Source organism: Porcisia hertigi, chromosome 24, assembly GCF_017918235.1.
Source record: "Porcisia hertigi strain C119 chromosome 24, whole genome shotgun sequence".
NCBI lineage: Eukaryota > Euglenozoa > Kinetoplastea > Trypanosomatida > Trypanosomatidae > Porcisia > Porcisia hertigi.
In genome coordinates this window covers 534608-558947 of record NC_090583.1, presented here as the reverse complement: position 1 = coordinate 558947, position 24340 = coordinate 534608, and the positions used below count along the sequence as shown (strand labels likewise).

The following is a 24340-nucleotide window of genomic DNA, read 5'->3' as shown; positions in this document are numbered from 1 at the left end:
GGTCCGCTCCCCTCGATCCCTTTGGATATTATTCCTGGAAAATGAATAGAAACAAGACGAGCTGCTGCTGCTGCCACGTGCAGCGCCGGGTTGAACCGTACGCCGTCGTGTGCAGCGGTGCCTGGTTCGCTAGAATGTGTGTATGTGTGACATTACTTCTCCTCCACCACCACCTCGGGTTCTGAGAATGTGTTTTATCGTCGTCAAGCGTTTCCCTCGCTCCCCTCCCCCCCCTCCCCTCCCCCTCACAGCCACACGCAACCTTGCATTCTCTCAGATCGTTTGGGGATCCCACTTTACCTTGAGAGTGCGCACCCGTCCGATACAGACGAAGACGACTTCTCTGCCTCGGCGTCCACCCGCGACCGCTGTTCAAGACACCGCCACATCGCTTCTTTTCACGCATACCCATGCACACACACACCGTCTGACATCCCTCACAACACCATCGGTTCTCCCCGCTTTACTGCCCCCTCCCTCCCCAATCACCGCTTTGTTCTTCGTTTGTGGGTTACTCCTGCACGAGATCCACTAGCCTGTGTGCCCCCATCCTCCCTGGTAAAGGCCTTCCCTTGCATCTCTCAGTCTTCTGCGATGGTTTTATCATAGTTGCATCACATCCACCCGACTCCCCCTCCTCCTTCGGTCACGAGACCTCGGCACGTTTCTCATGACGTCGACAAGTGTGACCTTGATTGCAAACGTCCTTCAGCAGCGTCGCGTGAGCGATGATCTAAAATGGGTGCGCTACGATGCGCCGTTTCGAACCTCGCAAGACTACGCAGCGGCTGAGTACCTCTATCACCTGCGTTTGTGCTCGTTGCGGCTGAGGAGCTCGCTGCTATCGACACTGCAGCCGTGCACAAACTCGATGGGCAAGCCGATGCAGCTGCTTGCCCACTATCCTGTTCAAATAACTGCACAACTTGTCTATATGGATGAGCCGCTTAGCCCCATCGTGGAGTCGGCGGCCGTGTACGCATCTACAACGGCCCCACTGTCGTCGTCACCGCCTGTCGACGACAACGCGGAGACATACGTGAAGTCGGAGGTAAGCTATGAGTTTGTCGATGAGTGGCTTATCTTTCCACTAGAGCTGTGTGATGTGCCTCTCGATGCGAGCTGCGTGTTACACCTGTGGCACGGCGACACGCACGTCGCGGAGGGCGCCTTTCACGTCTACTCTCTGGCGGGAGAGCTTTGTGTGGGCCAGCGGCAGCTGGTGCTGAGCCCTCTCGGCACGGCACCGAGCGACGAGTCGTTTTGGGGCACGTCCACACACGCCGCGGAGCTTCTCGCGGACTTTCACCGAGGCATGATGCCGCCTATTCCCTGGCTGGACACGCTGTCCATCCAGCGACTGGAGGCTGCGCATACGCAGCACGGCAACGCTGCTGTTCGGGGCGAGGGTGCGCAGTCGGCCAAAGACCCCTGTGACGCCCCACCAGCGATATTGACGCTTTATCTCCCAGCGGCAACAACCGCCCTTTTCTTCGAGCCTGCCGTGGCGCGCGTCTCAGACGACATGCAGAACCTGTTGCAGCGCAGCGATGACGCAGACAACGCCTGTGACTTCACTCGGCGACCTTTCCCTGATCTGTACACATTTTTTAAGGAGCACAACCTCTGCGAGGCAAAGGCAGCCATTACGTCCAAGACGCAGTACTTGCTGTCGGACAGCAGCGCCTCCCCCGGCCCGAAGGAGCGCCACCAGCTCGCTAGCCTCCTGCGGCGTCCACCAATTCAGCTCGACAACGGTCCAGGTACCGTGGTGGCGGGTGCCGGCACCGGAGGCGTCGTCGGTGGGCGGCTGGAGGAGATGCGCCTACTTTGGAAGTACCGTCACTTCATATGCCGCGACGGAAAGTATTTCCTGCCGTTCATGCGGTGTATCGACTGGGCCAACACTCACTCTAGCGAGCGGCGCGCCGCCTGTGCTCTCCTCCATCAGTGGGCAACACCGACCTTCGCGGATGTGCTGGGGTGTCTCAGCTTTTATTTTGATCACGTTGCGCCCCTGCGTCAGTACGCCGTGAGCCTCCTGCGCAAGGAGAGCGATGCACTGCTGTGCCAACTCGCCTTCCAGCTGGTGCAAGCAGTGCGATATGACTCGATGGAGGCGGAGCTGGCCAACTTCTTGGTGGAGCGCGCCGTGGCGTCCTGGGAGCTGTGTAGCACCCTCTGCACGATGCTTTCGATTGAGGTGGCGCTGGAGCAGCGTCGCGGCTCGAGTGCTGTGGAGAAGGCCAGCGATGTCCGGCACAGCAGCACGGCCATCTTCGAGCCACTGCTGCATCGCTTGGAGGAGCGGATAGCACAGCAGTGCCCGCACTTCTCCGCCCGACTTTGCCGGCAGCATTCGATGCACCGGGTGCTGCAGTTGCTCAGCCGCCAGCTGCAGGAAAGCTCCCTAGATCGCCTGGGGAAGGCTAAGCTGGGAAACAAGCTGATCGCGAAGCAGGCGTGCGGGTTACGCGCGCTCTTCTCTGCGCGCCACCGTGGCTCGTCTGTGAAGAATATCAAGGCAAACTCCAGAGGCAGCGTGACGGCGCACTCTTCGGCCAGGGTGCGAGAGGAACACTCGATCAGCTCTGCTTACACCTGGGACAGCAACGAAGATGCCGAGGTAAACGCCGGCGATGAGGGCGGTGCCGTAGAAGCTAGCAGCGTGAACAAGGACCCTGATAACGAGGTGTGGCGCTTGGCCCTTTCGTCCTCGTCGCCACTGACGCAGGAATGTGTACCTTGGACTCCCCAGCAACGAGGAGGAGGAGCGCAGCATCAGCCCCTCAACCACCGTTCCCCAGCTGTTGATGTGCTGGACCGCCACGGCGTTACGACACTCGCCACGCACCCCGGCATCCCGATCACGGGGCTCCTTCCCGACTCGTTGTACATTTTCAAAAGCGCCAAGCTGCCGATCCGGCTGACTTTTATGGCCCTGCGACCAGTGGGTCTCGCGTGGGACTGTGGGCGAGGCGGTGAGTCATGCTATGGCGCTCTGCAGTCTCCCTGCATATTGACACCCCTCGCGATGCAGCCGCCACCGCCACAGCAGCGAAGCTGTGGATCGCAGGCGGCGGGTGACAGTAAAAACAAAGGGGGCTGCAGTGGTGGTGGCGGCGATGCCACCACAGCCACGGTTGCAGTGGAAAAGGAGGCAAACGACTTCCTTGGGGCCGGGGAGGACAACACCGTGCCCCTGGCGATGATGTACAAGTATGATGACAACATCCGGCAAGAACAGCTCATTGTGCAACTCATTCGCCTCATGGATGAACTCCTTCAACGAGATGGCTTGCAGCTTTACTTGACACCGTATCGCGTGATGGCCACCAGCCCACACGAAGGTCTGGTCGAGATTGTGCCACAGGTGACGACGTTTTTCAGTGTTCAGCGCGACGTGCTCAAGTATCTGCGTGTGTACAACAGCACAGCAGAGCTGCTGCGGCAGGCGATGGACCGCTACACCCGCAGCTTTGCCGGCTACTGTGTCATCACTTTTGTCCTCGGAATCGGTGACCGGCACTTGGAAAACATCCTTATCACGCAGGACGGCCGGCTGCTTCACATTGACTTCGGCCACGTGCTGGGCAACGACCCCAAACCCTTCCCTCCGCCCATGAAGATCAACCGTGAGATGGTGGAGGTGCTCGGAGGCCCACAGAGCACCGGCTTCACCGAATTCAAGCTGTATTGCTGCAGCGCGTACAACACGCTGCGCAAGCATGCCCCGCTTCTACTTCACATCTTGCTGCTTGGCGCCCACGCTGAGGGTATGCCGCAGGTAACTGGCGAGGCTGGAGACCCTCGCGTGAACCTGCTGAAGGTGCAGGAAAAACTCCGGCTGGACCTGACCAACGCCCAGGCGACGCAGTACCTGCAGACCGTGATCGCCGACAGCGTTGGCTCTATATTTACGAACCTCTGGGATGTCCTGCACGCTGCTGCGCAGGCTACTCGCAGCTAACTGCGGGTACGTCGCAACATTTTTTCCTATCTTGTCTGCACCACAGTATTCCAAGGGCACGTGTACAAAAGAGGGAGGGGCACCCACACATACACGACAAGCAACTGGAAGAGATCCACTCGCGCTGGTCGTCTCTGGCAACACCGCATAAATGTGTCTGTCCTTGCCTCCCGCGCCCGCACGTGTGTGTGCGTGCACCTTACGCCTCCTTCGGTGATGACAACACCTGCCATGTGAAGCTCTCCTCCCTCTTCTCGTCGCCCTCTTTCCGTCCCCCCCCCCCCCACCCCCCACTCCCCGCCTACCCCCATTCCCTCGCCACAGTGCACACGCGTGTGGTCTATCCCTTCGACACCACTCCCCCCTATATGTACGCGACGAGCTATGAAGCGCAGCAGCAACGGTAACGCGTCAGACGCGCACCACCCTGCTTTGTCCTTTCATCGCGAAGTATTGATAACACAGGAATGGAGCAAAATACGGCGTGAGTTCTTGCAGGCACTCGAGTCTGTGGCTGCAACCGGAGTTGTGCAGTGGCGAGAACCACGCAAGCTTTGGCGACACGCCCAGGAAGCCCTTGGCAAGTGGATTCTCTCGCAGGTAGCACGCGTGCATCTGCCAGCGCCATGCGCATCGCATGAAGGCCCCAGCCCCCGCACGCCCTCTCTGGCGCGTTTCTTCGAGGCTGATATTCGTTTTTTCCCATCCGCCGAGCAGCTGGAGCGCGCCATGGCTAACGCGGCTGTTGTGCAGTCGTCGCCTACCGCAGTCATGGATAACAGCACCATCAAAGGTAAAGAGGAGCTGCGCACCTATGATGAGCAGCTGGTGCGAGACTTGTCCATCAAATCGAACGGCACACACGACCCCGCTGCCGTAGCCGCGCTGGTGCAACTCGTGAAAGACTTCTCCTTTGCCAAGCGTTGTGTCGCCGCTGCCGAAGCCGTCGAAGCTGGTATGCAGGACATCACGCCGACTCAAGCACTGAAGCCCTGTATTCGTCGCCTCGAAGCAGATGACCCGCAGCGCACCCCCCAGCAACAGCGCATCAGCGGTCCTATAGCTGAGGTGTCGGTGCTGTGGCCGCGTCACTGGAGTCGAGAGCAGCGCCGTGACTGCCCCCCGGTGTCGCTACCGTGGGCGGCGATGGAAAAGCTGCGAATGTGCTACCACTTCTTCTCCGAGGTGTCCGAGCAGGAACACTATGACAAGGATGAAGTTTCTGCGGATGCCTCCCAGCGTCGCTTCGAGCTGCGCGCCGCCACAGTCATCCTTCGCTACGAGGGCGGCCTTGCGACCGGAAGCCTGCAGCTCTGTGCTGACACGCGACTGAAGCAGCATCTGCACGCCGCCGGCTACCATGTCATGGACCTCTGTGCATCACCCATCAACGCGTACATGAAGTTGCCGCGCTCCGGCAAATTCAAGGGAGCTGCCGACACCGGCAGCGATGTCGATGTGGACAAGGAGGCGCCGAATCACTTCTGCTCTGCGTTCTTCGACACGGATCGATATTTTGGCAGCTTGGGCAGCGCCGTCGCTGTCGACCCAGAGCGCATGTACAGCGACGCGGTGATCAACCCAGATGGTAAGCCGTTGCTGCTCACGCTTGACGTGCCTTACGACGAAGACTTGTGCGAGCTACTCTTCCAGAAGCTCGTCCGCGACATGCGCAACGCAACGGCGAGTGGCCGCGCATCACCGGCTGTGGTGGACTACGTTTTGGTGCTGCCGCTATGGTGGGATATTCGCATGAGAATCGAGAAGCGTTTCTTTGGTAGTACCGATGTGGCGATTGATTCGTCGCCATCCAACTCTGCCTCTGTACCTTCCCTTGATGTTGCGCAGATTGTCCAGGAGCGGGCGGCGATGCTTCGGCAGGGGTACACCGTGCCCTATAGCTGGCCCGAGGCTCTCACCGCGGCCGCTGGTGACGCACGCATCGGCACAACAGCGGCGTCTGGCGCGTGGGTGTGCTTCGACGGCGTATTCATCGATGACGGCTACGGATACTTCTGCACCGCGACCAATAAATGGCTTCATGGGGTGACAGCGACAGAGGTGATTGGGCTGGCGCAGCCTCGTGCGTCACCTCCGCTGAAGCGGGCGTTAGAGTCCTTCTACGTTGTGCCTGCGGTCCTGTGACATTTCCACATAAGAGCATGCAACCATGGCCGTAAAAGCAATACGCACGTACACGTACACCAAAGTCGTGTCAAAACACTAAAGGAAAGTGATGTACGCAGGTGACCCTGTGTGTCGCGTACGAAGAGGAGGAGGAGGGAGGAGGACGATCCTATTCCACTCTTGCTGGCTCGTTCGTCCGCCCGCCCTCATCGATCTCATCTCACCTAGGGATGCCCCTGCACCTTTACCATCTAAGCCTGTCTCTCTTCCCCCTGCCCCTTCTTGTTCCTGTTCAGGAGCGTCGCGGTTTTGCTCTCTCCTCCCTCCCTCCCCCCCCCTCTCTTGACACCTATCCACACACATCCCACACCAGGCATTGTTGTTTTGCTCGTTTTCCCTTCCACGAGGTTTTTTGTTATCATCGGAATTATGGGGTTTGGAGACACTCGACTGCAGCTCTGCAATGCCCACCGCTCCAGCGACTATGCTGTAGCCATTCACAAAGAAAATGCGGCGCGTGTGCGGGGTATCCTAAGGCACCGCAGCTGGCCAGGACTGCAGGAGGAGCAAAGGCAGCGTGAGAAAGCGTTTCGCGCGTACGAGCGGGCACAGGCGGAAGAACTCGCACTCCTACGCGAGGAGGAGCTCAAGGCGCTCGAGCGGCGCCGCATAAGCGAGGAGCGCGCGCAGCGTCGCGTGGCTGCCAAGGCGCGTCGCCATTCCCTCACCGTCGCCGAGGTCGCCTCGCGTCGCGCGCTTCACGCTCGCATATGCCGCCTCGCAGAGCCGCGCAAGTACCCCGAACCAATGTATGGTCGTGGCATGATTGGCGGTAACGTGCCGCATCAGGGCGGACGCGACGGGATGTTGCCCACAATGGGCCGAAACGGTGCCGTATATTGTGCCGGCGTGGATCGCGACCGCATCGTCCCACCGCGGCCGGCACTTCATGGCACGACACCTCCGTGGGTGGGCAGCTATAGCACTCACCATGGCCCCCGTCAGCGGGAAGAGCAGATGGCGAAGGCGGCGGCGGCGTACTACTGCGCCCATCCCGCACTTGAGCGAAGCGCTAGTGAAGAGGCTGTTCGGCAGCAGATGCTTCAGTTTGTTGCCGCGGAGCACGCGACGGAGGCCCAGCAGAGAGGCAACGATGCTGGCCTTGCGGGCACATCTGGGGAGGACGAGGACAAGTTCGAGGTGGACGCAGCACAGGAGCATGGCATGGGCAATAACCACTTTGATTGCGAGGTGGAGTCCATCTTCAGTCACGGCTCCTCGAACGCCCCTATCGCCGCCACTGGCAACAAACACCTAAGCAACTCCTCCACGAAGGAAAGCGTGCAGCTGCACCTTCGCCGCTACGGTGGTGCTATGACAGCGCCGCGGCCGCGACGATATGGCAAGTATGCGGCGTCGGAAACACTGACACTGCCTGAGTTGGTGAACTGTGTTGTGTCCTTGCAGATACCAAAGGCCGGTAGCGTATAGCGAAATATGGACTGTGTGTGGCCGTTCAAGCGGCAATGTTCCCCCATCTCTCTCTCTTTCCGTATATCTTCTTGCTTCTTCAATGTACAGCACTCTCTCTCATTGCCCTTAAGCCTATTCCAACTCTACGCCCCCTCCCCTACCCTCCCCTCCCCTCTCCCTTTACCCCTCGACCTTCGATGTTTCTACGAGTGTTGGTGGTGTGACGTCCAAAACGTTCATGTCCTGGTCTTTACCACTCGTGATGCAAACACGCGGCTGGTGATATACAACACGTCAATGGGGGAGGGGGGGGTGGTGCAAATACAAAGTGGTAGAAGCCGCTCACATGGGTTTTTGCGTGTGTGTGTGTGGGTGTGTGTGGGGGGGGGTGCATGCACGTCATTCAACCCCAACAATACTTCGCTACTTTCTCTACCACGCTCTCCTCATTAACCCCCCCCTTTTCTTCTTTCTTTTCGTCCCCCTCTACACATACTCTGCAACTTCACTCGTCCCCAGTCATCTGTAGAATAGTCGGTCTGTTTGTCTCCCTTTCTTTGTATACATAGCCCCCTCATTTCCCTCGCCTTCATTCATCACCCTGCCACACACATACACACACCTCCGTGGACCACCGCTGCCTCACGGTTTGTTTTAAGAGTCTCCCTCGCCCTCCTCTCCCCGCTTCCCACCACCACCCACCCTCAGTCCCCAGTCCTCTGCGTGTGTGTGTGTGCGCCGCCTCCACGCAGTCCTCAGAGAGATCTCGACACACCCGGACGTCGCTTTTTGCATCGACTTTTCTTCCTCACGGAAAAAAAATCCAAGCAAACCGCACCTCTACGCCAATCATGACGCAGCTCCACACCGTCGCCAGTCTCGACTACGGAGATGGCCGCACCTGTGTATGCCGCATTTGCGAATGTGGCAAGCACTCTTGCCCTGGCATTCGCGTCCCGTTTTGCGGGGAAACGACCTACCGAGACGAGTATGTTGGCAAGAACGTCGACCTGGAGCGGCCGCGCAGAGCGCGCCAGACAGTCTTCCCGTCCAAGGCAGAGCCTGGCCATTTCAAGACGACAAACCAGGAGGCCGCAGACTTGCTCAAGGGCAAAGATCTGCGCCCAGCGGAGTCCTACAAGCCCCGCGAGGCTGCCGGGGCGCTGCTGCCGTTTGAGGGCACAACGACAAACCGCGCGGACTTCCCCGGATGGATGCCCGAACACAACCGTGCCAAACGCAAACAGGACCCGATCCCCAAGCTGCCAGGCACCTACGTGACAACGAAGGGGGCGATGGAAGAGCCGGTGCGTGACCTGGCCAAGCAAGGTGCTTTACCGAAGCCTCCAAAGAGCTTCAAGGCGGATGACACACTGCAGAATAGCCAGCCCTTCGACGGCATCACGAGCTATACGGCGGAGTATCCGCCGAAGGAAGTGCCGATGACGCGCAGCGCCCTCCATGACGGTCGAATCGCCCCCATGCCTGAGAACCGCGACTTCCAAACCACGGTGTCCAGCGCCTACCAGGTACCGCCGCTGCACATGCGCCACAACTGCCCAGCAGCGTTCGTGCCGATGCGCCCCGCCTCGCGTGATGGTCATATTAAGCTCTCGGTGTACAACATCCCCTCCGGTGACACCGTGTGCTAGGCATGCGCATGTGCATACACGCTTCTTCTGGGCGTTGTGTTTGTGTTTGTGTGCTGTTGTGTAGTTTTGTAGAGCACGTGTAGGTTCGCTGGCTCTCTCCTTCCAGCCCCCTTTGTACCTCCTTCTTTTCGCGGTGTTGGTGCCTTCCCGGACTTCACTCGCTTCTGTGTTCACTGATGTATCCCAGTTCACCCCCCCCACCCCACCCCGCTTTCCTCCTTTTCAGCATTCATGTACCTCTTTCCCTTCTCTCGCTCTCGCTCTGCAAGTGTGTGTATGTATGCGCGGATGTGTATCTGTGAGAACGTGCATGTCGCTAGAGAGGACTCAACACCAACTCTAACCTCAACCGCACAAGTATCAGCACCCTCGCATTTGGCCTTTTGAATGTTGTTGAGCGAACAGCGGTTCCTCGTCCTTTTTTTCGAGGCTGCGCTCCCCTCTATCCCTCGCATCATTCTTTTTCTCACCCCCCTTCTTCCCTCCCCCAGTGACAATTCATGCGTGAGCGTGTGGCTGACGTGTTGGGGTGGGGAGCGCCAGCGATACGCATGTAATAAACGTGTGTGTGTGTAAAAAAAAAGATGAGCGCTTGTGTACAAAAGACCCCCCCCCAAAAAAAAAAAAAAACAGAGAAACCCGTGAGCAGTTGGAACAGGCAACCGATGTTCGAGCACAGCGAAATCGGGGAGGAGCAGCCGTTCTAGTGGTATGAAGTGTGTGCATGCATCTCATGCGATCCTTCTCCGTCACGCCCCCCCTCCCCTCCCCTCCCCTCGCTCCCCCTGCTCCGCGTGCTGACCTAAGGCGTGTGCTGACGGGCACCTACATGGACGCGCTCAACAAAAACTCGGGGAATCCTGCCTTTTTTCGCACTTCCCATTTATCTCTATTCCCATGTCACGCTCTCCCCCCTCACTTTGCACGCGCGCGTGCACACACACACACACACACTCACGTGTATGGTCACACGGCAGCGACAGCTGCTGCTGTCCACGCGTGCGTTAGACACGGGTAAAACGCTAGCGATACCCCAGTAGTCTAAGCCCACGCAGATCCTTCTCGGTCCTCTGCTACTCTATTTTCTGCTGCTCCCTAATCTCAGCATACAGAAAGTAAGGCCTACGGTCCCCCCCCTTTGCACCCCTCGAGACACACACACACACACACGAAATACGTCCTGTTCTGCGGAGAGGATGCGCTCAAATGGCGCTGTGCACATAGGTAATGACGCCTTCCTCGCTGTCACGCGCGATATCACGGATAGTGTGTTTCTATTCTCAAGCTCCTTCCCACCACAGGAGCAGATAGCACCACTGCCGCTGAACCGCAAGACACGCTTCCATCCCCACGCCTCTCTTCTATGCAGTGAGGCAGAACTTCGCCGGTATGCCAACCCTGCGAACAGAGCTGGTCCGCTCACAGAAGACGGTGGTCGCGAGGAAACAGAAATCGACGCTGCGGCGTCCACGCCTCTGTTCCGCCACTCGACGCACGCCTCCCCCGATGGCAGAAAAATAGCCTTCATCAGCAATGTGCGCTGTCACCACTACATCATGGACATCTCCGTTGTGCCGGCAGTGGTTTGTGAAGTGGAGATGCCCGAGGTGGTGCGGAGTGTGTGTTGGCACACCGTAGCGCACCACGTGCTCTGTGTATTGTTTATCTCCGGTGATTTGATAATGTACGACACAGACCATTCTCACTTGGGTGTCATTGTGCCGCGGCACCGTCGCATCGCACTGCGACCCGTCGTTGAGCGCTGCCTCGCTGACACAAAATTACATGTGCATCGTTCTCGCTCCAGCCCATCAACAGCAAGGGCAACCGCTGACCCCTCCAACAATACAACCGCACCAGATGACAAGGAGGTGCAGAATGCAAACGCCAAGAGCCCGGTGGAGGAGGCCCGCACCAGAGGCCAGTCGCCTACGTGCGTGGCGCATCCTGCCCCCGGATCTGCATCGGGCGTTCGTTTATCAGCTCTATGCGGCGACAATGTGAATACACCACCTCGGGCGGCGCTGCACAGGGTGCAGACTGCAACGGACTCCTCCTGTGGCACAATTGTGTGCATGGGCAACAACGAGGTGGCTTTAGTTTCTGTCGACGACGAAGGCAATATGGAAAACGGTGCTTTGTCGTTGCTCAACCCCAAGCTCGCCACGCTGCCCACCTCGCAGTTGAACCTGGTTGACATGTGCGCGCTGTCGCCGACGGAGAGCACCCCTGCTATTCTCCTCCTCCTCAGCAGCAGCGGTGACGTGTATGCAGTGCACCTCCGCGACGACTGCCTTCCAGTGCTCGAAACGGCAGCCGCCACAGACGATGGGCGAGTTCGCACGCGTGAGGAGAACGCGCTGGGTGGTGGGACCGTGATGGCCGAGGCCTCTCTGAGCGTGGAGGTGTATCATCTCATCTCTGGTGTCGACACGTGCGCGGCCGGAGACGAGGCGCTCGCCATTGGTGGCTGTCTCATTGACGCAGACGCTGGCACTCACGCTGTGTTTTTCTGCACCGCCAATGGGCTTATCCAGGGTGCGTGGGTAAGTGAACCGGATCTTTTGGCTCGCCACCGCGTCGCGCATGTTCATGCGATTGACTCACCGAACATATCGTTCACGCTGCACCTCAGCGGTCACTTGGAGGCGCAAGCCTTCATGTCCCCAGCCGTTCCATCCGTCACGCATACCGTAGGCATGATCCTCTCTCAGAACATGTGTGTTGTGCGCAGCGGCTACTCGGGGGAGAGGGCCTTTGTCATCTCGTTCCCACAGTGGGATCGACGGCGGCAGGGGTGGGTGTGCTGGCCTCCTGTCTCTGCCAACGCGCGCGAACAGGCATACGAAGAGACAGCACTGCCTCTGCTCAGCACTGACGCTGCTCCACCGTTGCCCATTGTGCTGCGTCTTCCCTACGACACCAGCGATGCGAGCATCGCCGTCGGGCGTACCGAACTCGTGCTTGTGCCCGAGGTGTTCAAGATGAACGGCTCGTGCAAGAGGCATCACACGCTGGCGATCAGTCTCGCTGCTTTGCTGCGGTCTGCCCTGTATGCACGCTGCGGCACACTGCTGCTGTGCCCTTCACCCGAGACCGACACAAGATCACATCTGCGCGATCCTCAGCCGGTAGTACTCGACACACTCAACGCCGTGCCAGAGTGTCACCGTTGCTGGCTGCGTGGGGTTCCAGAGGCGGAAATCAGCGCTGCAACGCTGAACCTCGCGAAGCGCGTCGAAGAACTCACAGGTGACGTGAATCGACGTGAGGTGGCCCGGGCACAACGGCAGAGGCAGCTCATGGCAAGGCTCGCCGGTCTCGAGAGTCGCGTGGCAGAAATGAACGGTATGCTAGCGCACTGGCAGCAGATCATCCTCGATGGTGTTGTGCACCGCCGTGGTAGCGACGCCTTTCATACGGCGAACGACCGCCTGGGGAAGGTGTTCGCCAGGTTGAACGAGTTAGAGCAACAACTATAAGTGCATGCAGAGGCGTATCGATGCACTCTTCCGGGACCACGCCAGAGTTGTTAGCGTGTCGCCATCCACCGTCCCTCGTTCTGTGGAGAGCGGCCACTCCGGTGTGGCTGGTGTAACGCCGAAGAGGAGGAAGTGTCGTGCCACTAGGGCAGTGGCAGGCACACATGAAACGTCCTTTCTTTCTTTGTGTGTGAAGGACATTGTGGATCTGAGTTTGGTATCGTGGAGGCATGCGGGGGTCACTCGTGGAGTGCGGTATGCGTATATGGTAAAGCTGCGAAGTGCGCGTGCGCACCTCTCATGTTGGAAGCAATAACCTCTGAAAAGAAAACCATATTGCCTGTGTGTGTGTGTGTGTAACGGGGGAGAGACCAGAGAAAATGCGGCACACCTTCAAGACACGTCCGATACGCGCACCGTAAAAGAGGAGGACGCATCGATAAGAACTGCGCAGAGATGGCGCATACCTGTGGTAGCACTGGATGTGCCACTTGCAAGGCTCGCTCCCGAACTCACACAACCTGCCCCTTCACCCCCCCCCCTCTCCCCCATCTCCTCTAATGTGATTCTCGTCCTCCAACCCATACACACACACACACACATGCATGTGTGTGTGTATTCTTGCAGTAACATCTCTGGCAGGGGCATTGAATCAAGAGTTGTCATTGTTTGTACTTACACAACCCCTCCCCCTCCCCTCCCCCTCCCCCTCACCCCCCCTCTCGTCTTATAGGAAATCTAGCCGTCACCGGCGGCGTGTTGTTGTTGGGGAGTGGGGGGAGGAAAAGCGCCGCATAGTAAAGAGGGACGACGCGTGGGGGGACTGTGCCTCCTGCCGCCATCCTTGTTTTTGCTCGTCGTTGTTTGGTTGGGGAAGGGGATGAGAACTTGAGGTATGACTGACATCGCTATCTGAGGTCTCTCAGTCATTTGTCCGGGTGTTACACCCCCGCCCCTTCGCGGCTCCCTTCCCTTCTGTTGTTTTTCTGGGAATTCTCATCGATGAGTGACCCTGGTAGATCCCTCTCACACCCCTCTTCAGAGGAGTCGGACACCACTGTGGTGATCCAGGCCCCACCGACACTGCCCAACGACTTTGCCGCCGAGCAATGCCAGCCGCCTGTGCGGGTGACGGCAGTCAAGTACTCTTTGCTATCGTCATCATCCTCGCCACCACCTACAGCTGGCACATCAGAGAGGTCACAGCACCACCATAGTCAAGACCAGCCCACCACGCGGGAGTCGACGCGCACCACGCACACATCACTGCAAGTAGACACTGCCGCGGTAGTCACGAATGGGCCAGCGACCAGTGTTGTGTCTACCACCGCAGACGCGGAGGTGATGACGGTGTCCGAGTTGAAGAATGAGCTGTATCGCGTGACCCACAGTCTCGTGCAGGCACGCCAGCAGGCGCGCATGTCTAACGAAATGTGCGCCGAACTGCGCCAGCGTTGCCAAGGCCAGGAAGCAGAGAAGCAGGCGCTGCGTCTCGAGCTGCAGGAGTCGCAAGAGCGACTGAGGGCGTGCCAGGCGCGAACAGAGGAGCAGCGCCGAAGTGCCGCAGAGGCGAAACTGACGGTTCTCTCCCTGACAGCCGAGCGTGACGAGCTCTCGGCCAAAGTCCAGGAGGCCTGGGACCGTGTGGCAGAGTTGAGCACTGCGCTGCGCCGACAGGAAGCAGCCATGCAAAGCCTGCAGATGGATATCACGCATGCAGGGCACAGCAAGGAGCTCATCGTGCAGGAGAACTCTCACCTGGAGCAGCAGCTGCGCGTCGTACAGGAGCAACTTTCCGTGCATCAAGTGAGCGAGCAAGCCAATGATGTGGCACGGCAACGGCTGTCAGTGGCCCTGCAACGGGCCTTGGGGCGTGTTGCCGAGTTGCTCAGCAACGTAGCCTACGACTATCAGCAAAGTCTACTCTATGAGGGTCTGGACGCAGAGGATGCCGCGTCGAGCGACATGCCTGTGAGCAATGATGCTCACGTCAAGGAAGTCCGGCACGAGATCACCAGTACAAAGAGCCGCACGGGCGATGCTCCCCACGTTGTGCTCTTCCCCGCCAACTCTCGATCAATCAGCGCAACGACAGAGACCGCGCTCATGGAAACCCAGCCGCTACAACGGGGCGGCCCGACAAATGGAAGTGCGTGTGTGTACGCCGAAAACGTACTGCATAGCGCAGAGACGGTGATACTAGGGGACTTGTGGAGTGCGGCGCGACTGTTGCCGCGGTCGTCAGCACCGTTGCGGGACGGTTCGGCCGAGGCACCTGTGGGCGCTGACGCCGACCCTGGCACTGCCACACCACCAGAGCGGCGTCCCCCTTTGTCGTCTAGCTTGCGTCAGGGGCTCGTGCAAAGCCACCATCAGAGAGCCTCCCCCGACGCAGCCGTTGGGGCAGAGGTCCCGTCGTCGTCGTCATCGGCCACTATTCTCGCAGACGAGGCGAGCATGCGCACCGCACTAACGCCCTTGCTGCTTGGACTAAAACACGTTGCTGCGATGCTGAGCAACATGCGACACGAGCGGCGGCGCTGGGTGGCAAAAGCGGTGCACTTCAAGCAATGCTACGAGGGAGCGCAGCGTCAACTGGAGGCAGCGCAGCACGTCTCCGAGTCAGAGGAAAACCAGGCGGAGGTCTTACGAGGGCGCGTCGAGGCGCTGCAACTCCGTGCGGAGCAGGCCAATGCCGCCTTGCTGGAGTGTCGTCAGGACGACATGCGTCGACTTGGCAATCTGGCGCATACACTGAAGTGCGCCGAGGATTGGGCACTCGTTCAGCACTCGGTCGAACTGCTCCAGGTTCGTCAAAGTGAACTCCGCAAAGACCTTCAGCAACTACGGGAGCAGCGGCAGATCGGCACGCCTATGGGCACCGAGCATGCGGAGAAATCTGTTCACGGGGCAGCAGCAGCAGAGGACCGATACCAGCAACTTCTTAAGCAGTATCTCACCTTACAGGAGTGGGTGGAGGCGGTGCGACCGGCCGCGAGTCACGGGTCGCCGCAACTGCAGTCTCTATCATCGCAGTGGAAACCACCACCGCCACCGCCAGCAGAGCACGGGGCTGTGCCAGCCCCTGCTGTTTGCACACCCGCGAACACCACCGGCGCAGTTGCACCTGTTGGAGAACAGAGTCGTTCTTCCTCAACGTGTCTGCATTGCTCCTTTGTGCCCCCAGAGGCGGTGTCCGCCTCTCATAGGTGCAGCGAGAAAGAGACGCGGGATCCGGACGCACCGCTGGCGCACAACAAGCAAGGCATGCATGGAGGCGGCGCCAGCCCTGCACCCCGCGAAACGGCGTCCGCATCACCTGCCGCAGCGAACGGCAGCGCGAGCACCTCCGACCAGCAGTGTGTTGGGCACACATCGGCGCTGTCGACCCCACGCACCCCCACAGAACCTGTCAAAACGGATGATCGTGTGCACACCTGCGCCCCCGCACTCCCTCTGCGTGCCGGCGGGCCGACGACGACGACGGAGGCCACTGACCTGCCGCGCTTCATCACACCACGGAGCACAACGTATCCTGTTCCCTTGGACGGTCCATCAGCCACAGCGGCGCGGCAACTCATCAGTAGCAGCGCAGGTGACACCGAGCACATGCTGTTGGCCTCACTCCGCCGTGATCAGGGACGCTCGTGGCCGACTGCATCTGCGCTGTCTGTCACCCCTTCACACCCATCCTCGACAAGGCGTTATCCCAGTAGCGGTTCTGTCACCTCACCCAAAGATCGCCGACACTACGCAAATGGAGATGCTGACCGCGGCGGCACTGGGAGCGCGATGGGCTACTCGTCCATGTTCGCTGCGGAGGTGCTACACGTGATCGAGGCGTTGGATCGACGGGTCTCTGGGGCGCTTGACCGAAGCCCTCACGCGTAGCAGAGCAGAGGCACGCACGAGCCAGTAGTCGCACAGGCACTCACTTCTTTCCTGAGGCCACGTCTCAACTACTCTCTCCCCTGCCCCTCTCTCTCACCCCTTTTCAGGTCTCATGGGAGGACTCTGTGTTTTTTAGTGAACGGCCCCGGCCACGCAGTGCAGATGCGTATTGTGTACCGTTTACAACAGTGTTTCCCTCCTTGTCCATCCACTCCACCCCGCGCATACCGCTTGGCTTTTGTGACTTTTGTGCCAGACAGCGGCGCCTCGTACGTGAGAAGTCGAGAGGATCACCTGCCGCCCAGCACCGCCGCGCTCAGTCCCACCTCCTTCGCCATACCTTACAAAAAAAAAGAGAAAGGTGCGCCTGAGAGCTGCCACAGACCTTGTGAATTAAGTTGTTTTTTTTTTTTGCGCGCCACTCTGCGTGTCACTCTGCGCATTCTCTTCCTCCTCCTCTAATCTCCCCTTCCTCCCCCCCCCTCCCCTCGCTCGCTCTCTCTGGACACACACTCCATCCAACCGCACCATCCAATTCAACCCTCACGGCCGCCCCCCCCTCTTCCCTCCGACCCCCCTACTTCCACACGGTTTATCACAAGAGAGAGAGAGTGCCTGAAAGGCTTGACGAGAGAGAACGTCCCTCCCCCCACACACACACACACAAAAAAAAAGAGAATAAGGCTGCCTCTGCGTCACCGATAATGCGATCTACCTCAGCGTTGTACCGCTACGCATGCGTCGAGGAGGGCTGCGTTTCACACAGTGAACTGGTGCAACTGTTTCACGGCATTGATGTGGCTCTCGACACGGAAGCCGGTGCTGCTGATCACGCCGATGAAAGGTTGCGCACACCGCGACCACCGGCCCTCACCGATAAGATGCTTCTAGCCTATGCCCCAAACCTGTGCTTTCCGACTCACCTCACACTATCGCAGTCGTATCTCGGTGACGCCGGGCTTGCAGCTTTTATGCGAGTGCTACCAATGCTGCGCTGGGTGCGCGCCATCGAAGCGCGTGGCGTCGGAGCAGGACCCCGCACAATCGAGGCCCTGAGCGCGGCTCTGACGGCGTACTTGGTCGAGGGATGCGAAGAAGCTGCTGCACTGCCGACTGAGACGGCATCGGGCGGGTTTGGGTCAAAGTTAGAGCCGCTAGCAGGCGGGCGGCTACCCGCGCTGGAGCTGGTGGATCTGCGTGACAACGACGCCATTTACGCCCTCTCCGGTCAGCGACTGCTATCCGCCCTGCGCCGGCGGCGTTTGCTGCTGCGTGCCTGGTGCGCTGACAACGGCATTGTGCGCGATGTTTTACCCGCGTTGGAGGTGCACGTCGACCTTCATGCGCTCCCGCCCACCATAGCAAGCGCATTGCATTTGTGGAACGAGGAAGCTTCGAACACCAAGTACCAGCGCTTGTTGGCCCGCGAGGCTCATCGGTGGCAGGAGAAACTGCAAGTATTCACAGTGCGCAGTGCCGTCCGCGAGGCAATCGGGTGCAGTGACAGCAACACCCCCGGCTCTCTTGTGGATGTGTCGGTGGCTCAGCAGTCTGTTGGTGAGCACGTCATATTTCGATTACCCTCCTCTGCGGACAGTGACTCGCCGGTGGAGCAGCTGACACGCGAAGTAAACGCATGCATGAGTGACTTCCTGACCGCAGCGTGTTGCTTCAGTCAGACCGGGGAATCGGCAGGGCAGCCCGTCCATGCAAATGGATCATATCTTCCCTCTCCACTACCCACCTCAGGCGGTGTGCGCGCTGCGGTGCAGTTGTGCGTCGACTTCGGGGCTGACACACTCGCCATCCTGCCACACACCAACGCTGCCCTCTGGTACGTGGCACGTGTCTGCCAACAGCAACGTGGTACGAGGCCGCACGCGTCGACGGATGCAATAGGTGTAACCAACAGCGAAGAGGTACAGCTGAACCACTGGGAAGCGAAAGCGAACGTCGCCGCCCTTCTGCGTGGGCTTCAGGCGAACCCCTCCCTCGAGAGAGAGCTGCAGACATCGGCCCACGTGGGTGGCATTGTGATTCAGCGCCACCTGTATCGACTGCGAGAGTTATACGTGCAGCTCGATCAGAACGATGCGCAGCCTGAGCACGCGGTCTGCACCGCACGCGTGGACGGGGCGGATGCGACACCGCTTAGTGAAATGGTCGCCCTTTACTACCGCGTTGTCGCCGCGCTCGTCGCTCGGCGCTTCTCTAACATCCATTTGCCCTCAATGCAAGCGTGCGAGCAGCACATCTCGGAGGTCACCGAGCACGTGCTTCACCACCTCGTGGTCGGTGAAGAGTTCTCAGACGAGCTGGAGGCGCGCGTAGAAGGCCTCCGCAAGCGTCTCGATAGCCCCAATGACGTACTCGGCGTGCCTGGTGCGCGGTTCTCTACCACTGCTGGCTGCAGTTCGGACATGCGTGTACTGCCCCCAGCCATGGCGCAGTGCCTGTATCACCTCCGACGCCACCGAACTGTCGCAGAAGCATGGGTGAAGACGTATGCTGGAACAGCTGCCACAGACCCACCGCTGTCGTCATTGACTGAGCTAACTACTCCGGCTTATCCCATTGACGCATATCACGCATGCCACTGCGCAAACGGCTTTCGGCACCACATGGACGAGTGCACCGCGCAGACCTCCAGCTCAAAGTGGACGTCTACATTACTTCCGCAGCCATGTACCTCCTGCTGTTACCACGCTCTGCAAGCTGCGCAGAAACTACTCCAACGTGCAGAGGAGGGGTCCCCGGAGGAGTCTGAGCTGTGCGCACGGTGGGCTATGCTGGCGCCAGTCCGACGAGCCCTCCCGCGAGAACTTCGCATGTTTTTCTTAGACATGGCTATTCGCCAGCGCAGTCGCCTGCGCGGCGGGTGTGCATATGTTCCATTGTTGGACTCCGTGACAAGTATGAATGCTCCGCTCCCGGAGAGCATGGTTGGTTGGTTGGCGTACAACGAAGGCCAACGCGAGATCTGGGTGAAGCTACTCCGCTTGTTTGGCGAGTGGTATCGGCTGCGCGCTTTGGAGTCGTACGGAATAGCCGAAGCACGTGCCTTGCTGCGTCAGCCACCCACGTAGGCACCACCACGTACACACACCCTTCGCCCTCTTCCCACCCTCTGATGTACAGTGGGTCTCTACCCCCCCCCCCCTTCTACACATTCAAACACACACACACACACACCACACACGTCGTCACTGGGGGAGTTAGAACCTCTTATCTGGAAGCGTCTGCGCACGCGACCTGCGGATGACGTGCGTCTCCGCCGGGTAAGTTTTCTTTTTTGGGAGGGGGTGGTGGTGGTGGTGGGGAGATACAGGTCTCCTCTCCCCTGCCCCCCCCCCCTCTCCGTTCTTGTACGCTGAAGACGCAAGCGCAGTGAATTGACTTGCGGACATTCAACACTGCAGCACATCCCTCGAACTCTACTCGAGTTTGATCCCTATACGTTTTACCTCTACACCCAATTCCCTTTGCTCTCCTCCTCCCCTCCCCCTCACCTCACACACACACACACAGGTGCGTACTAGCGTGTCTATTTTAGGTGTACCCCTGTAATGGGCATCTCTTGATGGGCGTTCTGCTCTTTCTGTAGACCCCGCCCTCCTCTTCCACCTGTGTTGGCTGTCCCAGAGGAATCCGGAGGGAATGCCGTGGTGGTCGAGAAAGCCTGAGGGTGAGGAGTCCAGTCCTGTGCATGCAGACGCACAGACTACACAGGATGTGCTTGCCTCCATCTTCGCACCGGCCAATCGCGCAATGGCGTCATGCACCACCGACATCGGTGGCAATGGCGTGATAGGCGCTGCATCGTCGTCAAACGATGTGGTCACCGCATCCGCCAAGGCTCGTTCATCAGCTGAACCGCACGAAGAAACACCACCGATCTTGGCAAGCCGCAATGGTGACATGAATACTCGTGAAGGCCCAGCTCCGTGGTGGGTGAGCCTCGGCAGAAGGCAGTCGTCCACGCCGATTCCGCGTAGCGATGACGCGTCTGGACCAGAGTCGGGGCGCTTCTCTCCTGCGGCTGGCGTAAACACCGAGTGCACCGCACTGCCTGCACACAACGCAGTGGCGGGTGCGACGAACGCCACGGCTGCTGTATCGTGGCAAAACCTTCCCAAGTGCCCCCTGGCTGGATATGAGCTCACATGTCACGGCTTAGTCGACAAGCTGAGGAAGCCACCGCACACTCTCACAGTGACGGAGCTGCGTTATTTGATCAAGGAGCTCACAGTCTTGGAACAACAGGCCAAGTACAATGTGGACCGGCAGTTCACGAGTCACATGGGCAATCGCAGCTTACATGGGCTGAAGCTCCTCATCAGTCCAGCTCTCATGCTGACCTCCATCTACTTAATGGCCTGGAAGACGACGCGGCTCTACCACAACGCAGTGCCTCAAAACTCGGTGTTTTTCACACAACTCCTCGCACTGCTGCGCCTGCGCATGCCGGTGGAGCAGCGAGAGCTTGTAGCACAGCGACACCGACGGCTGATGCGGGCCACCAATGCACGTGTCAGTCTGTCCTTCCTGAGCGGCGTTGGTCTGTTTACGTTGGCCTGCCTTTCTTGGCCGTCAGCCCACGTCATGCAGGACGCGCCTGACATGAAGACAGCAAAGGAATTGATCGCCTACCAGCAGCACTCCGCGGCGTTATTAAAATGGTGCTGGTTCGTCTACTACCATCACCCCGCCTACTCATTGAGTAGTGGCGAGTGTGGATAAAAAACAGTAGGTGAAGCTAGCGGCTGAGGATCAGAGGGGAAGCACTCGGTGTGTGTGTGTGTGTGTGTGGGAGAGACAGGGAAACGGATAGCAACATAGAGTTGATTGTTGTTCATCGGCTGTCTGCTTCCGCATCATCATAGATGTGCACGTGTACCCAAGGGATTGCAGTCCATGGAAACGGAAGGACCAATAAGAACTGATGTCCAGATGGCGGAGTATAGCCGGCGCATCCGAAGCGAAAGAAGAAAAGCTTGAGGAGAGAACAAGGCAGGAGGAGAGGGTGGGGGACAACCAGCAGCAGTCAGCACTCCCCCCCCCCCTCCCCAAAGCGCCTCTTCGTTCCTCAGTAGAGGGGGTGAGTGGGACTGCACTCACACACACACATATGTATGTATGCGTGGAAGTGACGAGATTTTATCGCGCCCCCCCCCCCCCCCACTCTCTCCCGCAGAGAACTCAGACTCAAGCGCCTTTTTCGAGACCTTCCCTCAACCCTTTTTTTATGCTCAGCTGCGCCCCGTTTTTTATATATTGTCTTCCCCCCACTCTCCTGCTACACATCTCCTGGCTTGTAACGCACTTGTTCCTATCTGTACAACCACACACACACACACACACCGAGGGGAGAGGAGGCTTGTGAGTGAAGACACGCTTACTACCATTAACTCTTCGTGCGTTGTTATCATCGACAGATCCCACACTTCTATGTCTTGGCTACTTGACGAAGAGAGCAAGCAAGTGCGACTGTCCGCCTCTCCTGCTGAGCAGAAAGTCACCGGCAGCCCATCCCCACCACCCAAACTGTAGTCTCGCTCCATTTTTACACACGCGAGATTGAGGTCGATACATAAACACAGGGCATACCACAACACGTCTCAACGGTCCTATCGCGTCCAGGTACACAGAAAGCCTCGAACCAGATGGATCCAGTTGTACCACCCTCGCCGGCAGCCCCAGCACTGTCGACGACGCACACCATCACCGTCGCGCTGTGCGCCAGCTCGAAGAAGCATGAGCAGTCCTTCCACGCGCTGCGAGAGGCAGGGAGGTTGCACAATCAACGCCTTCTCCACCTCCAAGAGCAGGCCGGTCGGAGCGATGCCTGTGATGGTGAGGGTGGCGCAGCCACAACAGCACAGGAAAATAACTTTGAGTCTACTGACCGCAGGAACAGCGCCATGAACCCCCACCCTAGGAGTCGTAAAGCAAGTCGCGCAACCCTTGAAAACGCCACGGCCGCCGACTCGCCGTCCCGCTCAGTTGTGAATAAATGCCTATTCCGCTTTCTCGATTTAAGCTACGATGCGCGGCGGTGTCGCATGGTTCTTTGCGTTGACAGTGATATCAACCGCAAGTCTCTCTCTCTCTCCTCCGTTGACAAGGACGCAGCGGCGGACAGCACGCCTAGTGACGCGGCTGAGCTGTATCAAAGCACACTCATGGATGAGGTGGATGTGGTGCTGCACAAGGTGACAACGTTTGGCACTCCGCACGCGTTTCAAGTGTTTGAGCGGTGGTGCAAGGTTGTGCAGAGACGGCGGGGTCAGCAGCGCAGGCCGCCCCTAGTCGTGGTTGAGCCCCTCGAGAAAACATTGCTGCTCATCTCGCGCAGTCTGCAGTGCAGATTTCTGGACAAAGTCGGGGATGACGGAAGGCCCCTTGCAGTAATTCCGCGCACGTTCGTATGGGACTGCTCACCAGGCGCATCTCTTAGCAGTACCGGGCGCCCAATAGACTCCATCGCAGCAATCCCCCTTGGCATCCACTCCTTCCGGTTGATGGAAGAGGTGGAGGGGGCGCGCGCGCACGGGACGGGTACGAGCCGTTGGTGGGTCGCGAAGCCGGACAATGCTACTGGCCCCGCCTTCACTCATCACCTGGTGATGTGGCTCTCTCGCGATGCCAACGTGACGGTGCCGTCAGCAGTGCAGCTCGCCCTACCGGACGAGGCCAGCAGCTTCATTCTACAGGAGCTCTACGTGTACGCGCTTCCAGTGGTGGTGAAGGTGTACTGTGTTGGCTCGCACATCAACATAAAGGTCAATCCCACCGTAAACCTTCTGGCCCGCCTGTGGGAACAAACGAACAGTTCAACGGCCGTGGATGTGCCAGTAGTGATAAACTCGCAGGACAAGGCGCTCTTCTCGGCCGCCCCTCCCCTACCACCAACGGGGCCGCAGGGTATGTCGAGCGTCAGGGCCAACTCGGAACAGTTGTCGATCGATTGGAGGTCGATGGTTACACCAACAGACAACTGGAATGCGTTCTTTGCCCCAGGCACTCCTGCTTTCATTGCCATCGAAAAACTGGCCCAGTCCATCTCTGGGGCTAACGGTATCGGTCTCTCCCTCTTCGGTTTCGACTTAGTGCTTGTGCCGAAGCATCTAGCACACGCATACCAGCGCAAGGGCGCACGCGGCATCGGGCACACCAAAGGAGCCACCGTGCGGTACGAGAGGGTGGCGCCCTCGCTGTCGAAGCAAACCCACCGCTGTGCCGGCACCCCAGGGGCAGTGCAGGGGCTCTCCCTTGACGATAGTCAAGGCACTGGTCCTGAAACTGGCGCCAAAATGCCGTCAAGTCCGATGCCGCTGCCGTTTAGCGCCAGTGACATGTTTGACTCTCTCTCCGGTGCACCGACGTCGCTCTTGCTAGACAGCATCCCGGTGGTCATTGACATCAACTACTTTCCCAGCTACAAGGGAATCGACAAAGCAAACCAGCAGTTGCTGGAGCTGATGGCGGTGAGGACTGCGCATGCCCAAAACAGTTCATCCAGCCGGCTTGACAAGTCCGGCTTTCATGCAAAGAAGCGGCGGTGCGCGATGATGTAGCGCAGGTGACTCCGTTTTATTTTTTTTTTTTGCGAGTAAAGAAGAAATCGCAAGCAATACCAGCGGAGCTTCCCTCGTTCAACGCGCACAGCTAAGAGCTGCTAGGAGTTGTCGACGATGGCGCTTTGGTCGTGCAGAACACCTCTATTTAAAAAAAAGGGGGTGTTG

General features: G+C 58.9%; 9 protein-coding genes across 9 annotated transcripts; all 9 read left to right on the top strand.

The window, feature by feature from the left end:
- Positions 1-670: 670 nt before the first annotated feature.
- Positions 671-3970, top strand: JKF63_05684 (uncharacterized protein; the record flags this gene model as incomplete). Its single annotated transcript, XM_067901640.1, has 1 exon — positions 671-3970. The coding sequence occupies one exon, from the start codon at positions 671-673 to the stop codon at positions 3968-3970; it is 3300 nt and encodes a 1099-aa protein (XP_067756906.1).
- Positions 3971-4354: 384 nt separating this feature from the next.
- On the top strand, positions 4355-6115 carry JKF63_05683 (uncharacterized protein; the record flags this gene model as incomplete). Its single annotated transcript, XM_067901639.1, has 1 exon — positions 4355-6115. One exon carries the CDS (start codon positions 4355-4357, stop codon positions 6113-6115), a length of 1761 nt encoding a protein of 586 aa, XP_067756905.1.
- A 411-nt stretch (positions 6116-6526) lies between these two features.
- On the top strand, positions 6527-7588 carry JKF63_05682 (uncharacterized protein; the record flags this gene model as incomplete). Its single annotated transcript, XM_067901638.1, has 1 exon — positions 6527-7588. The coding sequence occupies one exon, from the start codon at positions 6527-6529 to the stop codon at positions 7586-7588; it is 1062 nt and encodes a 353-aa protein (XP_067756904.1).
- Positions 7589-8421: 833 nt separating this feature from the next.
- On the top strand, positions 8422-9222 carry JKF63_05681 (uncharacterized protein; the record flags this gene model as incomplete). Its single annotated transcript, XM_067901637.1, has 1 exon — positions 8422-9222. One exon carries the CDS (start codon positions 8422-8424, stop codon positions 9220-9222), a length of 801 nt encoding a protein of 266 aa, XP_067756903.1.
- Positions 9223-10418: 1196 nt separating this feature from the next.
- On the top strand, positions 10419-12704 carry JKF63_05680 (uncharacterized protein; the record flags this gene model as incomplete). The annotated part of the gene is made up of 1 exon (XM_067901636.1): positions 10419-12704. One exon carries the CDS (start codon positions 10419-10421, stop codon positions 12702-12704), a length of 2286 nt encoding a protein of 761 aa, XP_067756902.1.
- A 1002-nt stretch (positions 12705-13706) lies between these two features.
- On the top strand, positions 13707-16595 carry JKF63_05679 (uncharacterized protein; the record flags this gene model as incomplete). The annotated part of the gene is made up of 1 exon (XM_067901635.1): positions 13707-16595. One exon carries the CDS (start codon positions 13707-13709, stop codon positions 16593-16595), a length of 2889 nt encoding a protein of 962 aa, XP_067756901.1.
- A 704-nt stretch (positions 16596-17299) lies between these two features.
- JKF63_05678 (uncharacterized protein) lies at positions 17300-19681 on the top strand (the record flags this gene model as incomplete). Its single annotated transcript, XM_067901634.1, has 1 exon — positions 17300-19681. One exon carries the CDS (start codon positions 17300-17302, stop codon positions 19679-19681), a length of 2382 nt encoding a protein of 793 aa, XP_067756900.1.
- A 571-nt stretch (positions 19682-20252) lies between these two features.
- Positions 20253-21335, top strand: JKF63_05677 (uncharacterized protein; the record flags this gene model as incomplete). Its single annotated transcript, XM_067901633.1, has 1 exon — positions 20253-21335. One exon carries the CDS (start codon positions 20253-20255, stop codon positions 21333-21335), a length of 1083 nt encoding a protein of 360 aa, XP_067756899.1.
- A 923-nt stretch (positions 21336-22258) lies between these two features.
- Positions 22259-24172, top strand: JKF63_05676 (uncharacterized protein; the record flags this gene model as incomplete). The annotated part of the gene is made up of 1 exon (XM_067901632.1): positions 22259-24172. The coding sequence occupies one exon, from the start codon at positions 22259-22261 to the stop codon at positions 24170-24172; it is 1914 nt and encodes a 637-aa protein (XP_067756898.1).
- Positions 24173-24340: the final 168 nt, after the last annotated feature.